The sequence below is a fragment of the Scomber scombrus genome, chromosome 3 (genome assembly GCF_963691925.1).
Source record: "Scomber scombrus chromosome 3, fScoSco1.1, whole genome shotgun sequence".
In the NCBI taxonomy this organism is placed as follows: domain Eukaryota; kingdom Metazoa; phylum Chordata; class Actinopteri; order Scombriformes; family Scombridae; genus Scomber; species Scomber scombrus.
In genome coordinates, this window is record NC_084972.1 from 27,148,343 (window position 1) to 27,163,846 (window position 15,504).

At 36.4% G+C, this 15,504-nt stretch overlaps 1 protein-coding gene across 1 annotated transcript; it reads right to left on the reverse strand.

The window, feature by feature from the left end:
- Positions 1–11,680: 11,680 nt before the first annotated feature.
- Positions 11,681–13,988, reverse strand: LOC133978040 (guanylin-like). The gene is made up of 3 exons (XM_062416365.1): positions 13,917–13,988; positions 13,251–13,437; positions 11,681–11,941 (listed from the first exon to the last, which is right to left on the reverse strand). The coding sequence occupies exons 1-3, from the start codon at positions 13,986–13,988 to the stop codon at positions 11,871–11,873; spliced, it is 330 nt and encodes a 109-aa protein (XP_062272349.1). The 3' UTR covers positions 11,681–11,870.
- Positions 13,989–15,504: the final 1,516 nt, after the last annotated feature.

Genomic DNA, 15,504 nt, shown 5'->3' on the forward strand with positions numbered 1-15,504 from the left:
AAAACTCAATAATATGTTAATAAAGGTCTACTGTTATGTTACATGCAGTTTCGGCCAGAATAACTGACTCTTAAAGACAGTGCTAGCTTAACAGATAAACAGAGAGCATCACGTCTTACCAGCACAATAGCTGTGGTAGTTTTGCCGGGATTTTGGACCGACGTTACTCATGCATTCTTTGTGTGATTCACTAATTAAGCCCCCACATGCTACAACAGGTGAAGCGGAACTTTAAAAACTCTCAACAACTCACAACTAATATAAAACAATGCACAAAAATTCAAACTCTACAATAATGGAACACCACACTCAGGTTTTGAAGAAGTTCACAAGATAATAAAATAAACAAGAAGTGCAGTGAAAAAATCAATCATTAAAAACCATCATTCACCTCAGATACTCAGCAAGAAAACCTCAAATACCAAAAATGACTGATGGAGTTCAGCGTGTTAACATGCCCCTACTATGGTGAAACCAAAATCAGTATGCTCTCTCTCTGCGTTCAAAGTGTGTGCTCAGCTTGTTATTTTGAATTGACAGCTTCTGGCGGACAATGCCGATGCATGCGTACACAGTCTCCCCTTTGGAATTACAATTTTTTGTAGAGAAATTAGATATTAAACTGTAGTGTATCTTGTGCTTGCATGTCAGAAACTTGCAGGCTCAAACTGTCTAGTCTTTGCAACCACAGATAAATAGGCAGCTAGTTTGGTGAACTGGCAAGTTGCCTCGTAAGAAAATTCCAATGTCCTTAGCTACAATACCATCTAGGACGCTAATTTCTGAGTTTGTTTTTGGTCAGTATGTTCTGTTTATCTTTGCCGTTTGAAATTGTTTATATAAACATGACATTTTTTGGAAAGCTTTAAGCTTTATGCAGATCTTGGCTAAGTAGAGTTTGTTTCACCTCTTTGTTTGTCTATCAAATCTGTGGATCACGGACCAAAATCCGAGAATGTCTGTTGAATAGATATGATTTAAATGCAGTATCTTTGTCGGTAACAAATCTTTTCTAGGCCATCCAGTAAATTTGTGTGTGGGTGTTTTTGATGGTCAAACCTCAACCTCTGAGCTGTAAACTAGTTGTTCTAATAGAACATTGCCACATTTTTGAGTATTTTTTTCTGCTTAAAATATATTTTATTAACTTTCCTGCAGACAAAGATGGACATAAAAAACGAAATAAAAAATAAATGAATGATTTACTGATGCATTTAAGTGAATTTAGGAAGAGTTCCGGACTCAGAAAGGAACCTCATGGAAAACAAAACAGAACAGTTGTATAAAAGGTTATCACATCTGAATAGTTTGCAAATAACAGGAAATGAACATAAAATATGAGGGATCAGAAATAGTATACAACTGCCCCTCAAACACTCCATGTGACCAAAGTGGTAAGGACTGACCAACTTAGTGGGTATAATGTTTTTAATTGACTAAACAAACATAACAATGGATTATCTTGACGATATTGATCAGTCATGTTAGATAGGCCTTATTACATGTTTTTCAAAACTGCTATACCATTTTTTAGAAAACAAAACTGTTTGGGTTGTAAACTTGATCTGTGTATCAGCATTTTTTCCTCTGGCATTTCCAAAGAGGAGAGCTTTGAAGCGAAGGAGAGCTGATCTCTTTTGTAGTCTCTTGGCTCCCACATATCCCCTTTGCCCTCTTCTTTTAGCCCTCCTCACCTCCCCCACCCAGTGTCTTGACTCCTCCACAGCTGCATGCACAAGTTGATCCTCACAGAAATGAGGGTAGCTTGAGAAACCCAGTAAGGGAAAGGATGCCAAGTTAACGGTTAATGAGCTTTTAAAGGCAGAAAGCAGTCACTGCAAAAGATTAACTAGGAGATATAGGAATCTAATCTCTAATCTCCAGTTTTATATCAGAGGTCAGGAAACATTTACCAGCACAGATACAGGAGGAAGGATTTCCAGGCAAGTCAAGTCAATTTTATTTGTATAGAAGCTTTCATACACAGTGGCAGTTCAAGGTGCTTAAGATCAGTGTAAAAGCAACTGATCAACATGATACAATTGTTTTTAAAGCAAAGTTTAAATATAATAATAAAAAATTAACACCAAATCAAGCACAAACAAAAATATATAAAAATAAAGACAAACCACCACACACATCAATATTGTACAGAGGAACTGACATGTTTTTTTTTCCAGTACACCAATGCTACATGATGGAACAGGCAGCAGATAAGTCAATGCAAAAAAATCAAGCGTGAGAATGTTGTATTGCAACATTCTCACGCTTGACTTCTTCTACCACTCCTGAATTACTGAAAAACAATTGAATGAACACACTGTAGATTGTGGCTCAGTGGTTTTATCCGGTGTAGATTGAATGACCTTTAGGTCTCATCCAGCTTTAACGTAACAATCCTTTGGGAGGTTGTAGAGAGGATAAACTAAAATGGGACATCTTTTTAATCTTTCACATGACAGTTTCTGGGTGTTTGTCAGATGGGCTTGTTGAATCTAACATTAAGAGAGATATGGCAGCAAGGTGGTTCCCACGATGATGAAATCATACTGTATGTGAATATCTTTGAACATGATTCAACATTGATTTGTTCTATAATCTGACAACATAGTAACTCCCAAATTCTGTCTGAGCCAGACCGCCAAACATACTGTGCTCCCTCAACACCTCCTTTTTCCTCTTGAGTAATCACACACCACAATGAAGATTGCTAGCTTTTACATTTAGAAAATGAACAATAAATTATGCACAAACACATATATAATAAAAAATAAATAAAAACATTAAAAAGCTGAAAACTCGTTATCCAGCCATACACACTCAGGTAAGAAATTGGCTAGTCATAGGCCTGAGAAAACAGAAACATGTTTTTTTAGTTTTCTTTTAAATGTAGAAACAGTAATGACTGATCTCAGATCATTTGTTAGTTTGTTCCAGAGAGCAAGACCAAAGTAACTAAAAGCTCCCTCTAATGAACAGAGATTTTCACAGAATATACAAAGATTAATACAAATCTGCTACAAACCATGTCAGTACAATAAATCCTATGTAAATACAAACCATAACATAAGAATTAGAATGGATTTGTGAAATTAAAACACTGTGGATATTGTACAGATTAACTGACACGTTTTTCCCATATACCTGTCCTACATGATAGGACAGGCAGCAGTTAAGTCAATGCCTGTTGGCAATATAACATTCTCATACTTCCTTTGTCACTCTTAAATTACTAACAACAGAATGAGCATAACAAAAGTTGTGGCTCAGTGGTTTTATCCGGTGTCAACTGAGTGACTTTTTGGTCTCATCCAGGTTTACCGTAGCAATCATTTGGGAGGTTCTAGAGAGGATCAAATAAAAAAGGACACCTTTTTTAATCTCTCTGTTTGCCAGATGGGCCTGTCTAACATTAAGAGAAATAGCATCAAGGTGGTTTCACCAATAATGAAGTTGTACTGTTGAATGTGTCAGGGTGTTTTTCATCATGATTCAACGTTAATTTGTTCCGTGATCTGATAAAACATAGCAGCTCCCAAGTATGGACCAGAAAACCAATCATCCAGTTCTCCCTCAACACTTTCTTTTTCCTTTTGAGTAATCACACATGTTACAGTGAAGATCGCTAGCTTTTAGATTTGTTTCAACAGAACCAGCTGCAGCTGCATGTCATACTTTGGCTGATATCCATAAACTGCCGTATTCATCTGATGATCACAGAAGATAATTAATTGCCAAGTACAGTTAATGTCCATTTAACCTGATTGGCGAACCCAAATCCCTTCTTCCAAAGGCTGCCAATGTTGATAATGCCCCCAATTAAAACACAACATTTGGGCCTTTGGCTCGTTACATGGTAATTAACAGAAGGTCCAATTACTCTTTGTTAGAGCAGAGTGTTCCTATTTGCTTATTCAAGATGGCAGCATATGAATGGCTCCTTGAAATTCTCCTGAAACAGAGGACTCTTTGATGTGTGGTAATGAGTGACTGTTGGGATCCTCTTATTCTCAAACAAACCTCGAGTGTTAATCGTTGTACATTCTTTCCTTCAAATAACTAGATTCATCTTTGAAAACAAACACTCCCCAACATGGTGCACATATATCTAGTAGTTACTAAAGGAATTTTGCGGAGTGATAATTGATTCATCGTTGAGTAGTTTCACAATAATCCTGAATAAATTATTATATAGTAGATAATGATGAGTATACAATTGACTGCAGGATATTGTATTAATGAATCAGAGTTTCTTGCTTTTAGCAGAAATGCTTTTTGCTTGGCTGCACTTCATTCATCAGTTTTTGTTGGACAAATCAAATTCAAATTGTGCATCTGATGCAAATAAAATTAGCAGTTTTGTTTGTCAGATGTAAACAGTGTTTACAATTTGACAATGGACATGTCTTACTTGCTTGAGGTTTTGAATGGCATTCTATCAGTCCAAGAGTAAGCCATAAAAAGTGAGCTACAGCGGTGATCATATCCAGGAAAATTAGCATTTACAAGGCTTACAGTGAGATAACATGACCACACTACAAGCTAGCCAGTCAAGTTTGTATATTGTGCAAAACTTCAATTACACCACTCACAAATTACCAGGTTGACTCGCTCTTATAACAGCAGTCTAGTAAATGTGTTCTTGGCACACCCTCACACAGACTTTGTATTAATGTTAGAAGAGCTCATGGACCATGTTCCATTGAACTTGTTGCATGGGGGACTGTTGATGTTGGGTGTTTTCCCTCCTAGTTCCTGTTTGTCTAGAAAAACTGTGTATACAAGGTTTCTGCTGTTGTAACTTCTTAATTTCCTCCATTACTCATTGAACTTTTGTTGTGTATGTGGGAGTATTACCCAGAATTAATACAACTGCCGTAGGTATTTCTTCCTTGGAGTCTAATGTGTATGTTCATGATGTATGAATAAAACAGAGCTCACTAATAGTCCAGATCCGGACCCAGGTGCCGTCGCAATGCACTTAATTTTAAAATGCCATTTTTATTTGATATAAGAAAAGAAAATGATTTATCTTATTCTTTTTCATTCTTATTTCATTTTATTATTTATTTGAATCCCACAAGGTCAGTGTAAATACTAATAAACGTTGTTGCCATATTATAGAATCTAATGAATTTATTCTACAATCTACCCACAGATTTTTTTTTTTCAAATGCTGATGTAACTGAAATGCTACTTCAAGGTACTGGAAAAATAACACAGACATTATGATGTTCCAGACCTTCACTTGAGGACATTTTCACAAATTTGACCTCAGTAAAATTTTAATTGAATACCCCTGCAATAAAGCATCAAGTGACAATTGGGTAGACTTTTTTTTTTTGCCAGTCCCCATCATCAACCCTGCCCCCTAACAAAAGAATCTTTATCTCATCCAACTTGTCTTGACATGAATGCATTGGAAAGCAAAAAAGTCATAATAAAGTATTTAAACCCAGACCTCCTATCTGTCTATCTGGCCAAAATGGGATTAACCATTGATAGCAATGAAAAATAAGGGTAGAGAAACAGAAGGAAAGACACTAAATTGGGATACAGAAAGAAGAGGGAACGCTTTGAAATAATTGATCTCTTGTTCTTTTTTTCAAATGTTCTTTTTTGATTGCGTTTAGTTTTTTGTGTTTAGTGGTTTTGTTTGAGAACAAAAGTTAGGCTCTGCCACCAAAGTTCTACACTGTATTATTGTAGTGAGCATTTGCAAATAGGCAATTATTTCAAATTGAAAGGAACAAAACGTACAGCATGTGAAGAAAGGTATTTAGTCACTGCAACTTTTGATTTTTAAAAGAAAGACAAAAAAGAACAAAGCAGATACAATGTATAAAGAGAGATGGAAAGATAGAGAGCGAGAGAGAGCGAGAGAGAGCGAGAGAGAAGGCATCTTTAGTTATTGTTTCAAAACTAATAATCTGCCTGATAGGTGGGTTCACCTCAGGTTACACAGCTCAATTTGACACTTTAACGTATGTGTGTGATGCTGTGTTCTGGGAAAAAAACATATTTTCTTACTGAGAACTCTCCAGGAGGAGTACAATGGTTTTCATTAGGAGAATTTGGGTGGTACAGCATCTAGTGTAGACAGATAGTTAGGTTTTTCCTCTCCTTATGTTATTCCTGTGAAAAATTTGAAACAGGACTTCTCAGCTAGCCACAAGAAACAAAAGTTCAAAGGTTACTCATGCTGATTACAACAAAGTAAAGTTCTGTCAGACACATTATTTGAATTAACATTTTGGACTGAGCAAATCAATTTCTGTCTCAACTATGCAGCTTGGAAAAAAGTAATAAATTAGTGTCTCAAAACAAAGAGGATTTAGTATGTATACTAGACATATACTGTATATTTGGCAGCTGAAAGGTTCAATCATGGTGGAGCTCTGGTTACACGGTGAGAAACAGACAGCCAGAGAGTTAAAGAGGTCCAGGACAAAATGAGAGGATTTCTGTTGCTCCTTTGCCTTCCTCCTGTGGACAATCACACACTGATTTTTTTCAGCAGGTCAGTGCTGCTGTTCGCTGCTGTTAAACACAAACAGGTTCATTTAAAAATTACTTCTGGTTAACTTAAACATTTAATGGCTGTTCATCTTCCTCTAATTATAATTGTCATTTTTCTCTAGCCAGAAGATGTAACTTAGTAACTCCAGCCCTCCTACGTCACACAACCACATGTTGACAGGACATGTCAGACTGGACACAAAGTTAATTATGACTCTTTCTATTATGAATTTTTAATCCATGGAGGTTTTATATTTGTAAAACTTGCGACAACAGTAACAACAGTATTAATAAGTGTGACAGTATAACATGTGTTAATGAAACAAAGATAGAATCATTTCTAGATGGCGACAGTACCCTACGTGTCGATAGTATCCAGGTTGCTATCGACGCTTAGGTTGCTATCGACGCTTAGGGTACTGTCGCCATCTAGAAATGAGAAGTCTGCTTTTATCCACCTGTATCTGAAATAAAAGACTTCTGTCAACATTATGACCTTGTGATGTGTGAGGCTGAGGTGTAGAAACAGACTAAAGGGGCGGCGGTTAATGAAAGGCCAACTGACACATGCACTCTCTTGAAATTTAATAGGATGGGTTTAAAGTGGAGAGATTTGGAGAAGTATAAGAGGTTGACTCCATTCTGAAATTCATCAAGGTAGACTTCAGTTTGTAAATCCTGGAAATTATACAAATGTGTCATCAGTTAATGACTAAATCCAGGAAAAGAAACCGAAATTTTATCTCATAACTTGTTCTATGAATGTTAGCCTTTCAAAGGGGGTGAGCAGAATGAGTGATGGTGGTTTCAGGGTAGTATAAACACATAAGTCAAAACACATGTTTTCACTTGGTTTCACTTATTAGCTTACAGGAAGGCTGTGGGAACCTGCCAGCGGCGGCCTTTCTGTGTGGACTCTGCATGTTGTCCTATCATTCAAAGACATTCACTTTAGATGAAAAGGAGACTCTGGATGTTAGGTGTGACTTGTGTTTATCTGTTTATGTGTTTATTGGCCCTGATTAGTGCTGCTTTCGTCAACGAAAATTATGACTAAATATCGTCGTCAACGAACCTTTATCACGTGACGAAAACGAGACGAGACGCAACGTAAATGCTGGTCATGTGACGATAACTATAATTAAATATATAATGCAATATTGTTGACGAATAAAAACAAGATTAAATGTGGTTTACAAAATAAAAACTCTGCTAAAATGTCTCTTCATTTTCGGTGACTAAAACGAGACGAGACGAAATGTGATAACGTTATTTCGTTTCGTTTAGTCGCGTTGTTACTATTATTTTGCAGTTTTGTCTATATTACTAGGTACTTATACTATATTGACTGGGTTAAATAGAATTGCATTACTAAAAAGAGACTAAAATACAATTTTCATTGACTAAAACTAGACTAAAACGTCATCAGTTTTCGTCAACTAAAACTAGACTAAAATAGTCACAGATAATTTTGCCAAAAATAAGACTACAATGCTCAGACTTTTAGTCGACTAAAACTTGACTTAACTAAAAAGAGTATGAACGTGACTAAAACTAATAAAAACTAAAATGACAGCTTGACACAAAGACTAGACTAAGACTAAAATTAAAACAAAAACAAAAACAACACTAGCCCTGATATGACAAAATGTCTTTCCCTAGGACTGTGTTGAAATAGGCTACAACAGCATGACCCTAAACAAAATAGGAAGTGGCCACAGGGAGGATGTATGTATGTTTTCCCTTATCCATATAAAACAAACTGGGAAAATACATTCCTCTCTCACAGAAGAAGAGATTAAGTAACGTTAGAAAATTGCACAAGAGAATCTCTTTCTCATGGTGACGGGGAACATGGGGTTGTCATGAACTTTGCAGGCATGTAATATCAAGCTGTACCTTTGCGCATATTGTGTGCTTTTCAAGTTCTCTTTGAAGTTTTTCCATTAAAATGAAGCCAGGACATGACATGGGTACCACGAGACACAAACTGTAACATGTTACACAGATAATGTAACATACATTTGCAACCAGATTGATTGTTTATTTGTCTGTTATGTTATGGGTTGAGAAGAGTACCCCACCATATATATTGTATTGATGTTGAGAAATGTCTTGCTGTGGTGTTTCTGTGTAACTGTCAACCCTCCCTAACCCTAATTATATTTTTTTATAAAGTAGTTGATTAACCCTTTGAGGTAAAAAAGCAAACAACACAATTTAATGCATTACTGAAATCTTACCATTATATTGGCTGAAAACAAGAGATTTATGTAGAGATTATGTCTAAATGCAACCAACATGCTGTAAAGTCTGCATTATGTAGTGAAAATAGTTTAGTGAATTGTGCCACCTGGTGGCATATAGAGATATTTGACTGGCAGACAAGAGATATTGCACAGACTAAATAGACATAGCAGCAAAAAATAAAAAAACTCACTATTCGATTGTTATTACTGTTATAGTATACTATTGTTATAATTCGTTATGTTATTATTAGGGTTTATAACCATTTGTTATAAAGGTTTAAGCATTGTAATGTAGCTGGTTGAGGTGGTGCTATTTTTATCTACTTGATATAGTGCTGGTTAATACAGTCTGTGATGATGCATTAGATTTGAAGGCATATCATATGTTTTGTATAAAAAAATCAGTTAAGTCAAATAAATGTCAAAATAAATGTGTAAAAATAAGAATGTTTCCAACTGAAATGTGTTGAAGTTGAAATATAATTCAAAGTTCATGTATAATGTAAATCCAGTGTAAGACCGTGTAGACAGGTTACCCTCATGTATGACACTTGTAAAAATATGTATTCATTGATTTATATAAAATAGCATAAAATGAAAGTGAAAGTACTTCAAAGCTGTACTTAAATACCCTTCTGTACTTTCCACCACTACATTTAGGATCTTTTTCATTTTGGTTAATCTGTGAGGTATTTTTCTGATTAAGTAATGAATAATTTATGTCAAAAAATAGTATAAAATGTTATAGTGCAAATGTCAGATATAAATCACATTCCCAAATCTTTAAAATGTTGGTTTTGCCGATAGACTATGATGTATGTCTGACGTTGTCCAACAGTCCAAAACCCCACAGCTTTCGATTCAAAAAGGTATAAAACAGAGAAATCCAACTAATCTGGAACCAGTGAATGTTTGGCATATTTGTTTGATAAATTAAAATGATTACTTTATTGTCACAATTGATTTTCTGTCAATTGAATACTCAACAGAAAAATCTTCGGCTCTGGTGTTATCTCTTGATTGTTTGTACTTCTGTACCTAACTGCATGTTTAAGGTTTCCGTTTTGGATGTCTTTTCAAGTTTTAACTAATTGATTTGCCTGCTTGTCTACTCTTTATGTGTAGTATTTTGAGCTGCTTTTTGTATATGAAAGGTGCCACAGAAATGATTCCCATTATCATTACTTTCCCCAATTATTTTACTTTTCTTTCTTTCCTTGTGTTTGTATGTTTGGCGAGATACCGCTAAGTTATGTAAATATGCAAGGACACTTCAAAATCAAATTGGGAAAAAAATGAGGGCTCGTCCGGGATTTGAACCCGGGACCTCTCGCACCCTAAGCGAGAATCATACCCCTAGACCAACGAGCCACGTGACGACAATGCTTTAAATCCTCTACAAAGACTTGAAGGAGGAGATCATCCCTGACCGGTGGACACCATCAACAACGTCTAACTAGTGCTGGGGTAATGGACAAAATGGAAACATTGTCCAACGACCAACCCTCCCTTAATCATCACTATCCATGATTCGTGGCAAATAACAGACTGAATGGCGACAGTAAAATACAAACAGTTAAATTATGGTTTATACAGCCACACACGCAGCTATTAACGTGACTTACTTTACATTGTTGTAGTCTAGCAACAGTGTCTTAGGTTGAGTCTAATGGCGCTGTTGTAAGAGTTCGCAGTGGTTCGTTGTCATCCTGAAACACTAAACAGAGTGAAATATGGTCGATATGATCCACAAATACAATGAATGTATTGTGTTAACTGACGTCGTCACAGTGGAAAAACGTTCGATGGAATACGTTAGAAAATTCGATTGATATAGGCTATTATTGACAAATTGTGACGTCACAGAGCAACCACCAGAGGTCGCGCTACGTTGTCAAGAAGCAGCGGAGCGCGAGGAACTAGAGGACGATGCGAGAGGGTTCCACTCCCTGCTACTTCCGCCTTCGTTTGAGTCCAGTTGAACAGACAAAGGTGTCTGTTATGTTTAAATAAATAAGAAAAGCATACGCATTTTTACATTTAGAGGTGGTTCACTGCTTTTTGGGGTTGAAAATCTACTCTGTTGTGTGCTGGGAAGTATATATATTAAACAGTAATTGTTGAGGTTTCCACTTTTGTTAAACATTTATTGATCTATTACTCACAATATTGTAAGGTTTATGGATCAATGGGGAGAAATTAAACACCACACAGGCGGTAGAGTGACTTTAAATAATAGTAGATAGGAGCTCCTTTGATGGCTGATAAACTATGTGTGACAGCTGATGATTGTGGAGCAAAGGGTAGGAAAGCAGGTCACAGACATTGTGTATATTGATGCCTGATGTCAGTAATACAAATTCCTGAATACTTTTACATAAATTAGCTGCTATAGTTACGTATTTTGCCTGATTAAAATGTAGAGCAATTGTAAATGCCTGCCAACATGTTTGAGGAGATATTATATCAGAGCCGAGAGGTTGTGCATTGTGAAATACTTATCTGGTTTATCCTGGACCATTACAACAAACCAGACCAGTAAATGTCCAGTTAAATAACTTTGAATTTTGTAATGACAATTTTTTAACTGCACATAATTTAAGTTTTGCAACTAGGAATGTGAACTAGTGATTAATCTCCCAAATAGACAGTGTTTTGAGCAGTTCATTTGAATCAACTTAATGTCCTTCTCTAATACATCTTTCTCTTCATTTAGTAGCTTAAAAACAGCTGACTCCCTGTTTGCACTTGTGTGTGTGTATGTGTATTTGTCTGCATGATCATGTGAGCATAACTGTAATCTTGAAAGTACGAGTAAAGACTACTTTCAAGGATGCAAGAAGACATTTTTTATTATCAAGACTACAGACTCAATAAATTAAAAGTTCAATATGAAAGCAAACTGAAATACAGTAAAAATCTGGTGGGTTGACAATTTGGCCACTTAGCCTTGATCCCATTGGGCTTGGTTGCTTGGTTACAGGATGTCTTTTGCTGATGTCAATGGATATGTTATACATAGAGATGCGGTAGAACTATGTTGGATGAGAGCCTCAGAGGCTCTGGGGACGTATATGCTTGGGTGTGTAGCAGATGGCATCCTCAGATCATACACCCATAGCAGGAGGGGTTGGCACATATTTCACAAGGATCCGAAGGTGAGATGATATACACTGTAAAAAACAAAACAAAACATAAATGTGAATATTTTTGCACCACTCAAGGGCCAGCTTTTCCGTTTTATGAAACACTGCTAATAACAGGATCCGTATCCATATCCGTCTCAATGCTGCAACTAGGGTGCTGAGTTTAATAGTCTCCTAAGACTATTTGCTCAGCCTTTCACAGGCCTCTCTTCAGACATTATCATTCCAGAGCTACTTTACGATATAGCAAAGCAGGATGTGTTTAATACAATATGCAAACAGTACAATCTATTTGAGTGAACTATCTCAAGCCTGCACCTGTCGTCATGGTGTTTAATCTCAAGTTTGAGAGCGAGCGTGTGTGAGCAATAAAACTGTGGATTAACCAGCATCTCTAAGAGCCTGAAAATGATTGCTTCCTCTCTGATTTTTTTAATAAAAAGTCAGTTGTTGACATTGATGCTCACTGAACAGGTTGTTATGAAGCTGTAGCTCAGATAATAGACCATAAGAAGACTGATATGATTCAGGGTGAAGACTAATATGACATAAAACTACAATATGTTTGTACTTTTACACTTTGGTTTTTGTACAGAATAAACAAATTACTTATAATGTGTAAATTAGTGAGTGTTGATGTGCTGGTGGTCAGATTTTGTTGCCTTTGGACAGAACCAGGCTAGCTGTTTGTCCTTGTTTCCATTATTTGTGCTAAGCTAAGCTAACTAGTTGAGAACGGTGTATGATTTATTGCACTTGATTCAGCTTCTTAGTTTAAGGAAAGCTCTGGTGATATTGTATATTTTTCTTATTTTCAGAAAAACCCATTAAAAGACCAAAAACAACAGTAAAATGATATAACAAATAAGTAGTGCCTGATACTGTTGTGTCCAAAAACTACTAAAACATATAAATGAGCTTCACTCTTGTACTGGGTGACATGTTCCTTTGTTAAGATGAACATGGACACTGTAGTTTTTATTTAAATCCATCAGACGCTGTCTTGGTGCTTTAAATAATCAGTGATGCACTAAATGTGTATTCATCCGCATCTGAAAGTAGTCCCCGGTATATATACTGCTTTGCTTTGTAACTTGTTTGTAAGGATTTTTCATGGGATTTGCTGATAGTAACAAAAATATAAAATATCACCACGGTCATAATTTTAATGTTGATAACTTACATAAAATGTACACCAAACACAATGTTCAGACATAAATAGTGTCCTCATATATAGATTAGAGGACACATTGAGAGCACACTGAATCTGCTGTCCTATAGTCCATGTCCAACATTTTTATATATTGTATTTTGTTTCCCTTTGGCTCATCCTTACCTAGTCTGGAGAACACCATGTCTGTCCCTGGCACTTGGCACAATGGCCGAAAGACCTGTGGCAGAAGAGGGTTGGCGCAGGCGGCTGCAACACTTGTTTCGTCCAGGTAAGGGTTAGTGTAGTCGTCTAAATCCATCAGTTCCTTCAGCTGCTTCACTGCCTCTAGGGGGAAGTTCCTATCTCCAACCTGGAAGAAAAGGAACAAGAAGAACATTGAGAAAAATAAGAAAAACACGTTTAATTAAAATCTTCCAAATGCTGTTGAAATTCAAGCTGATTAAAGAGCCACTTTTGTTGTGACTAAGTGAACATGACTTGACTGAATGATTGGTGTTCACTTCACAAAAAGATTGTCATTATTACCCCTTGGTGTCATCTACTTTTTTTTCTAATGTACACTGACATGCAGAAAATGAAAAACTGGGTAAAGACGGTGTAAAGAGAAAGAAAGAAATCAAACAGCACCATTGATAAGATAAAAACATGTCAACAGTATTTCCAAGAACAAGTAATAGAGAGCAGAGGTTTCTGTTACAACTTAACCTATTTCCAAGGTGCACAGAGAAGGAACAACCCTGATGAAAGCTAAAACGCGTTGGTCTAACAATAAAGTGGCTTTACAAAGTTGTTGGAGCGTTGACTTTTTCAAGGACGGGTAATACTCACCTTAACTTGCACACCTACGGCTCCAATGCACGCACACAGTGCCGAAACAAGGACAACACTCAGCACTCTCATTTTCAGTTGATGTAAGATGTCTCTCAGTTTAGTGGAGTGTTTCTTCTGTGGTTGCTGCATATCTGCTCTGTCTTTTATAAAGGGGCCGGACAGATTAGTGAGTGATTTATTAACAAAGGGAACTGGCAAGGTTCAAACAGACACAGATAACCAAATACTGCCATAACTGTTTTGGATCCTCTTTTTTAGTTTATAACCACTATCACTGTTGTTTCCTCTGTCAGCATTATTGACTTTAGGTGCCAGATTAACGCAACCAATGTCACAATTCAGCTAATAAATCTCATCCTTTGTCTCTCTCCCACATATATTCAACACAGAGCTGTCTGATAAGGAGGGTAGCCATATGTACAGAGCTGATCCATGTATGTCACTTTTGTACATAGCTGTGATACAGTATTTGTGAATGCAAACAACAACTTCTTTGTTTAATTACACAGTGAAAAAAACACCTTACAGTTCCCATACATGTGAAATGCTGAAAAGCAGTTAGACGTCATTTCAATTCAGAACAATGTTTACTTTCTCACTTTAACAGCCAAATCGTACAAGCTCGAGATAAGATACTTTAGTCGAGTTTTGTGAGAAGGACCAGCTCTCTCCCAAAGTTAGGCAACAGATAACCAAGGGTCAAGTCTTTGTTGTCATAGTCTGGAGCTCCTCCGTCGACTATGACTTGTATTGTGTGAACTCAGAGACGTTTCAGGAGTCACATCAAAGTCACAAAATCGACCTATTTTGGCAGGTTTTACTCTTGCTGAGTTTAAAACAGGAAATTGAGGCTTCAACTTTTAGATTTGAAGTGTGAGACTGACATTGTTCACATTCTGGTACGGACTGTCTAACTGGCTGAAGAGACAGCAGCTAAAATGAACTATTTCAGATTAAGGGTGAATGGTGTGTCAGCACAACACACACGCACACACACAACTAAATAGCTGTTAATGAAAAACTATAAAGTAACTAGATGTGTATTGTTCAGAAAAAATCAATAATGACTGTGGAAGATATTCATTAATTTTCATTGGTTTTCAATGAATATGTCTTATATAACTCTCAAGTCTTAGAGTATGGGGGAGTTTGTGCACATTTAAACACAATCACCATAAAGATTTAAGCGCATGTAGAAACTTTAAACTGAACACAGCGGAAACAATTTGAAAAATGTATTCCCATATCTGCGGTAACATTCTCAAATTACATTCTCAGTCTCCACTGATTTAGTATTGCATTATTATACGATTGAAATTTAGATTTTGATCCTCAAAAAAGATAGATTACAGATTTAATGTGGTATTTTAGTATCAGATCATGTAGCAGACTCAAGCAGAGATGAGCAGCGGGTACAGAGGTCTGCTAACCTTCACTATCTCTAAATCAGTGGAATTTCCCTTCAAATCTGTATGAAAAAGATCCATGGCCTTCACGCTGAGGACTAGACGATAGAAAATAGATATGAATATACTACGATTTTGGAGAAGTGGAGGGAAAAATATTAAAATGGGAGGTGTTAAGG

What these genes read in the sequence shown, in the direction of transcription:
- LOC133978040 (XM_062416365.1), bottom strand. Translation starts at nt 13,988, where the DNA reads ATGAGAGTGCTGAGTGTTGTCCTTGTTTCGGCACTGTGTGCGTGCATT. An exon ending in CCGTAGGTGTGCAAGTTAAG is followed by an intron (nt 13,438 to 13,916) that starts GTGAGTATTACC and finishes CTTTTCTTCCAG; the next exon opens with GTTGGAGATAGGAACTTCCC. An exon ending in CATGGTGTTCTCCAGACTAG is followed by an intron (nt 11,942 to 13,250) that starts GTAAGGATGAGC and finishes TGTTTTTTACAG; the next exon opens with TGTATATCATCTCACCTTCG.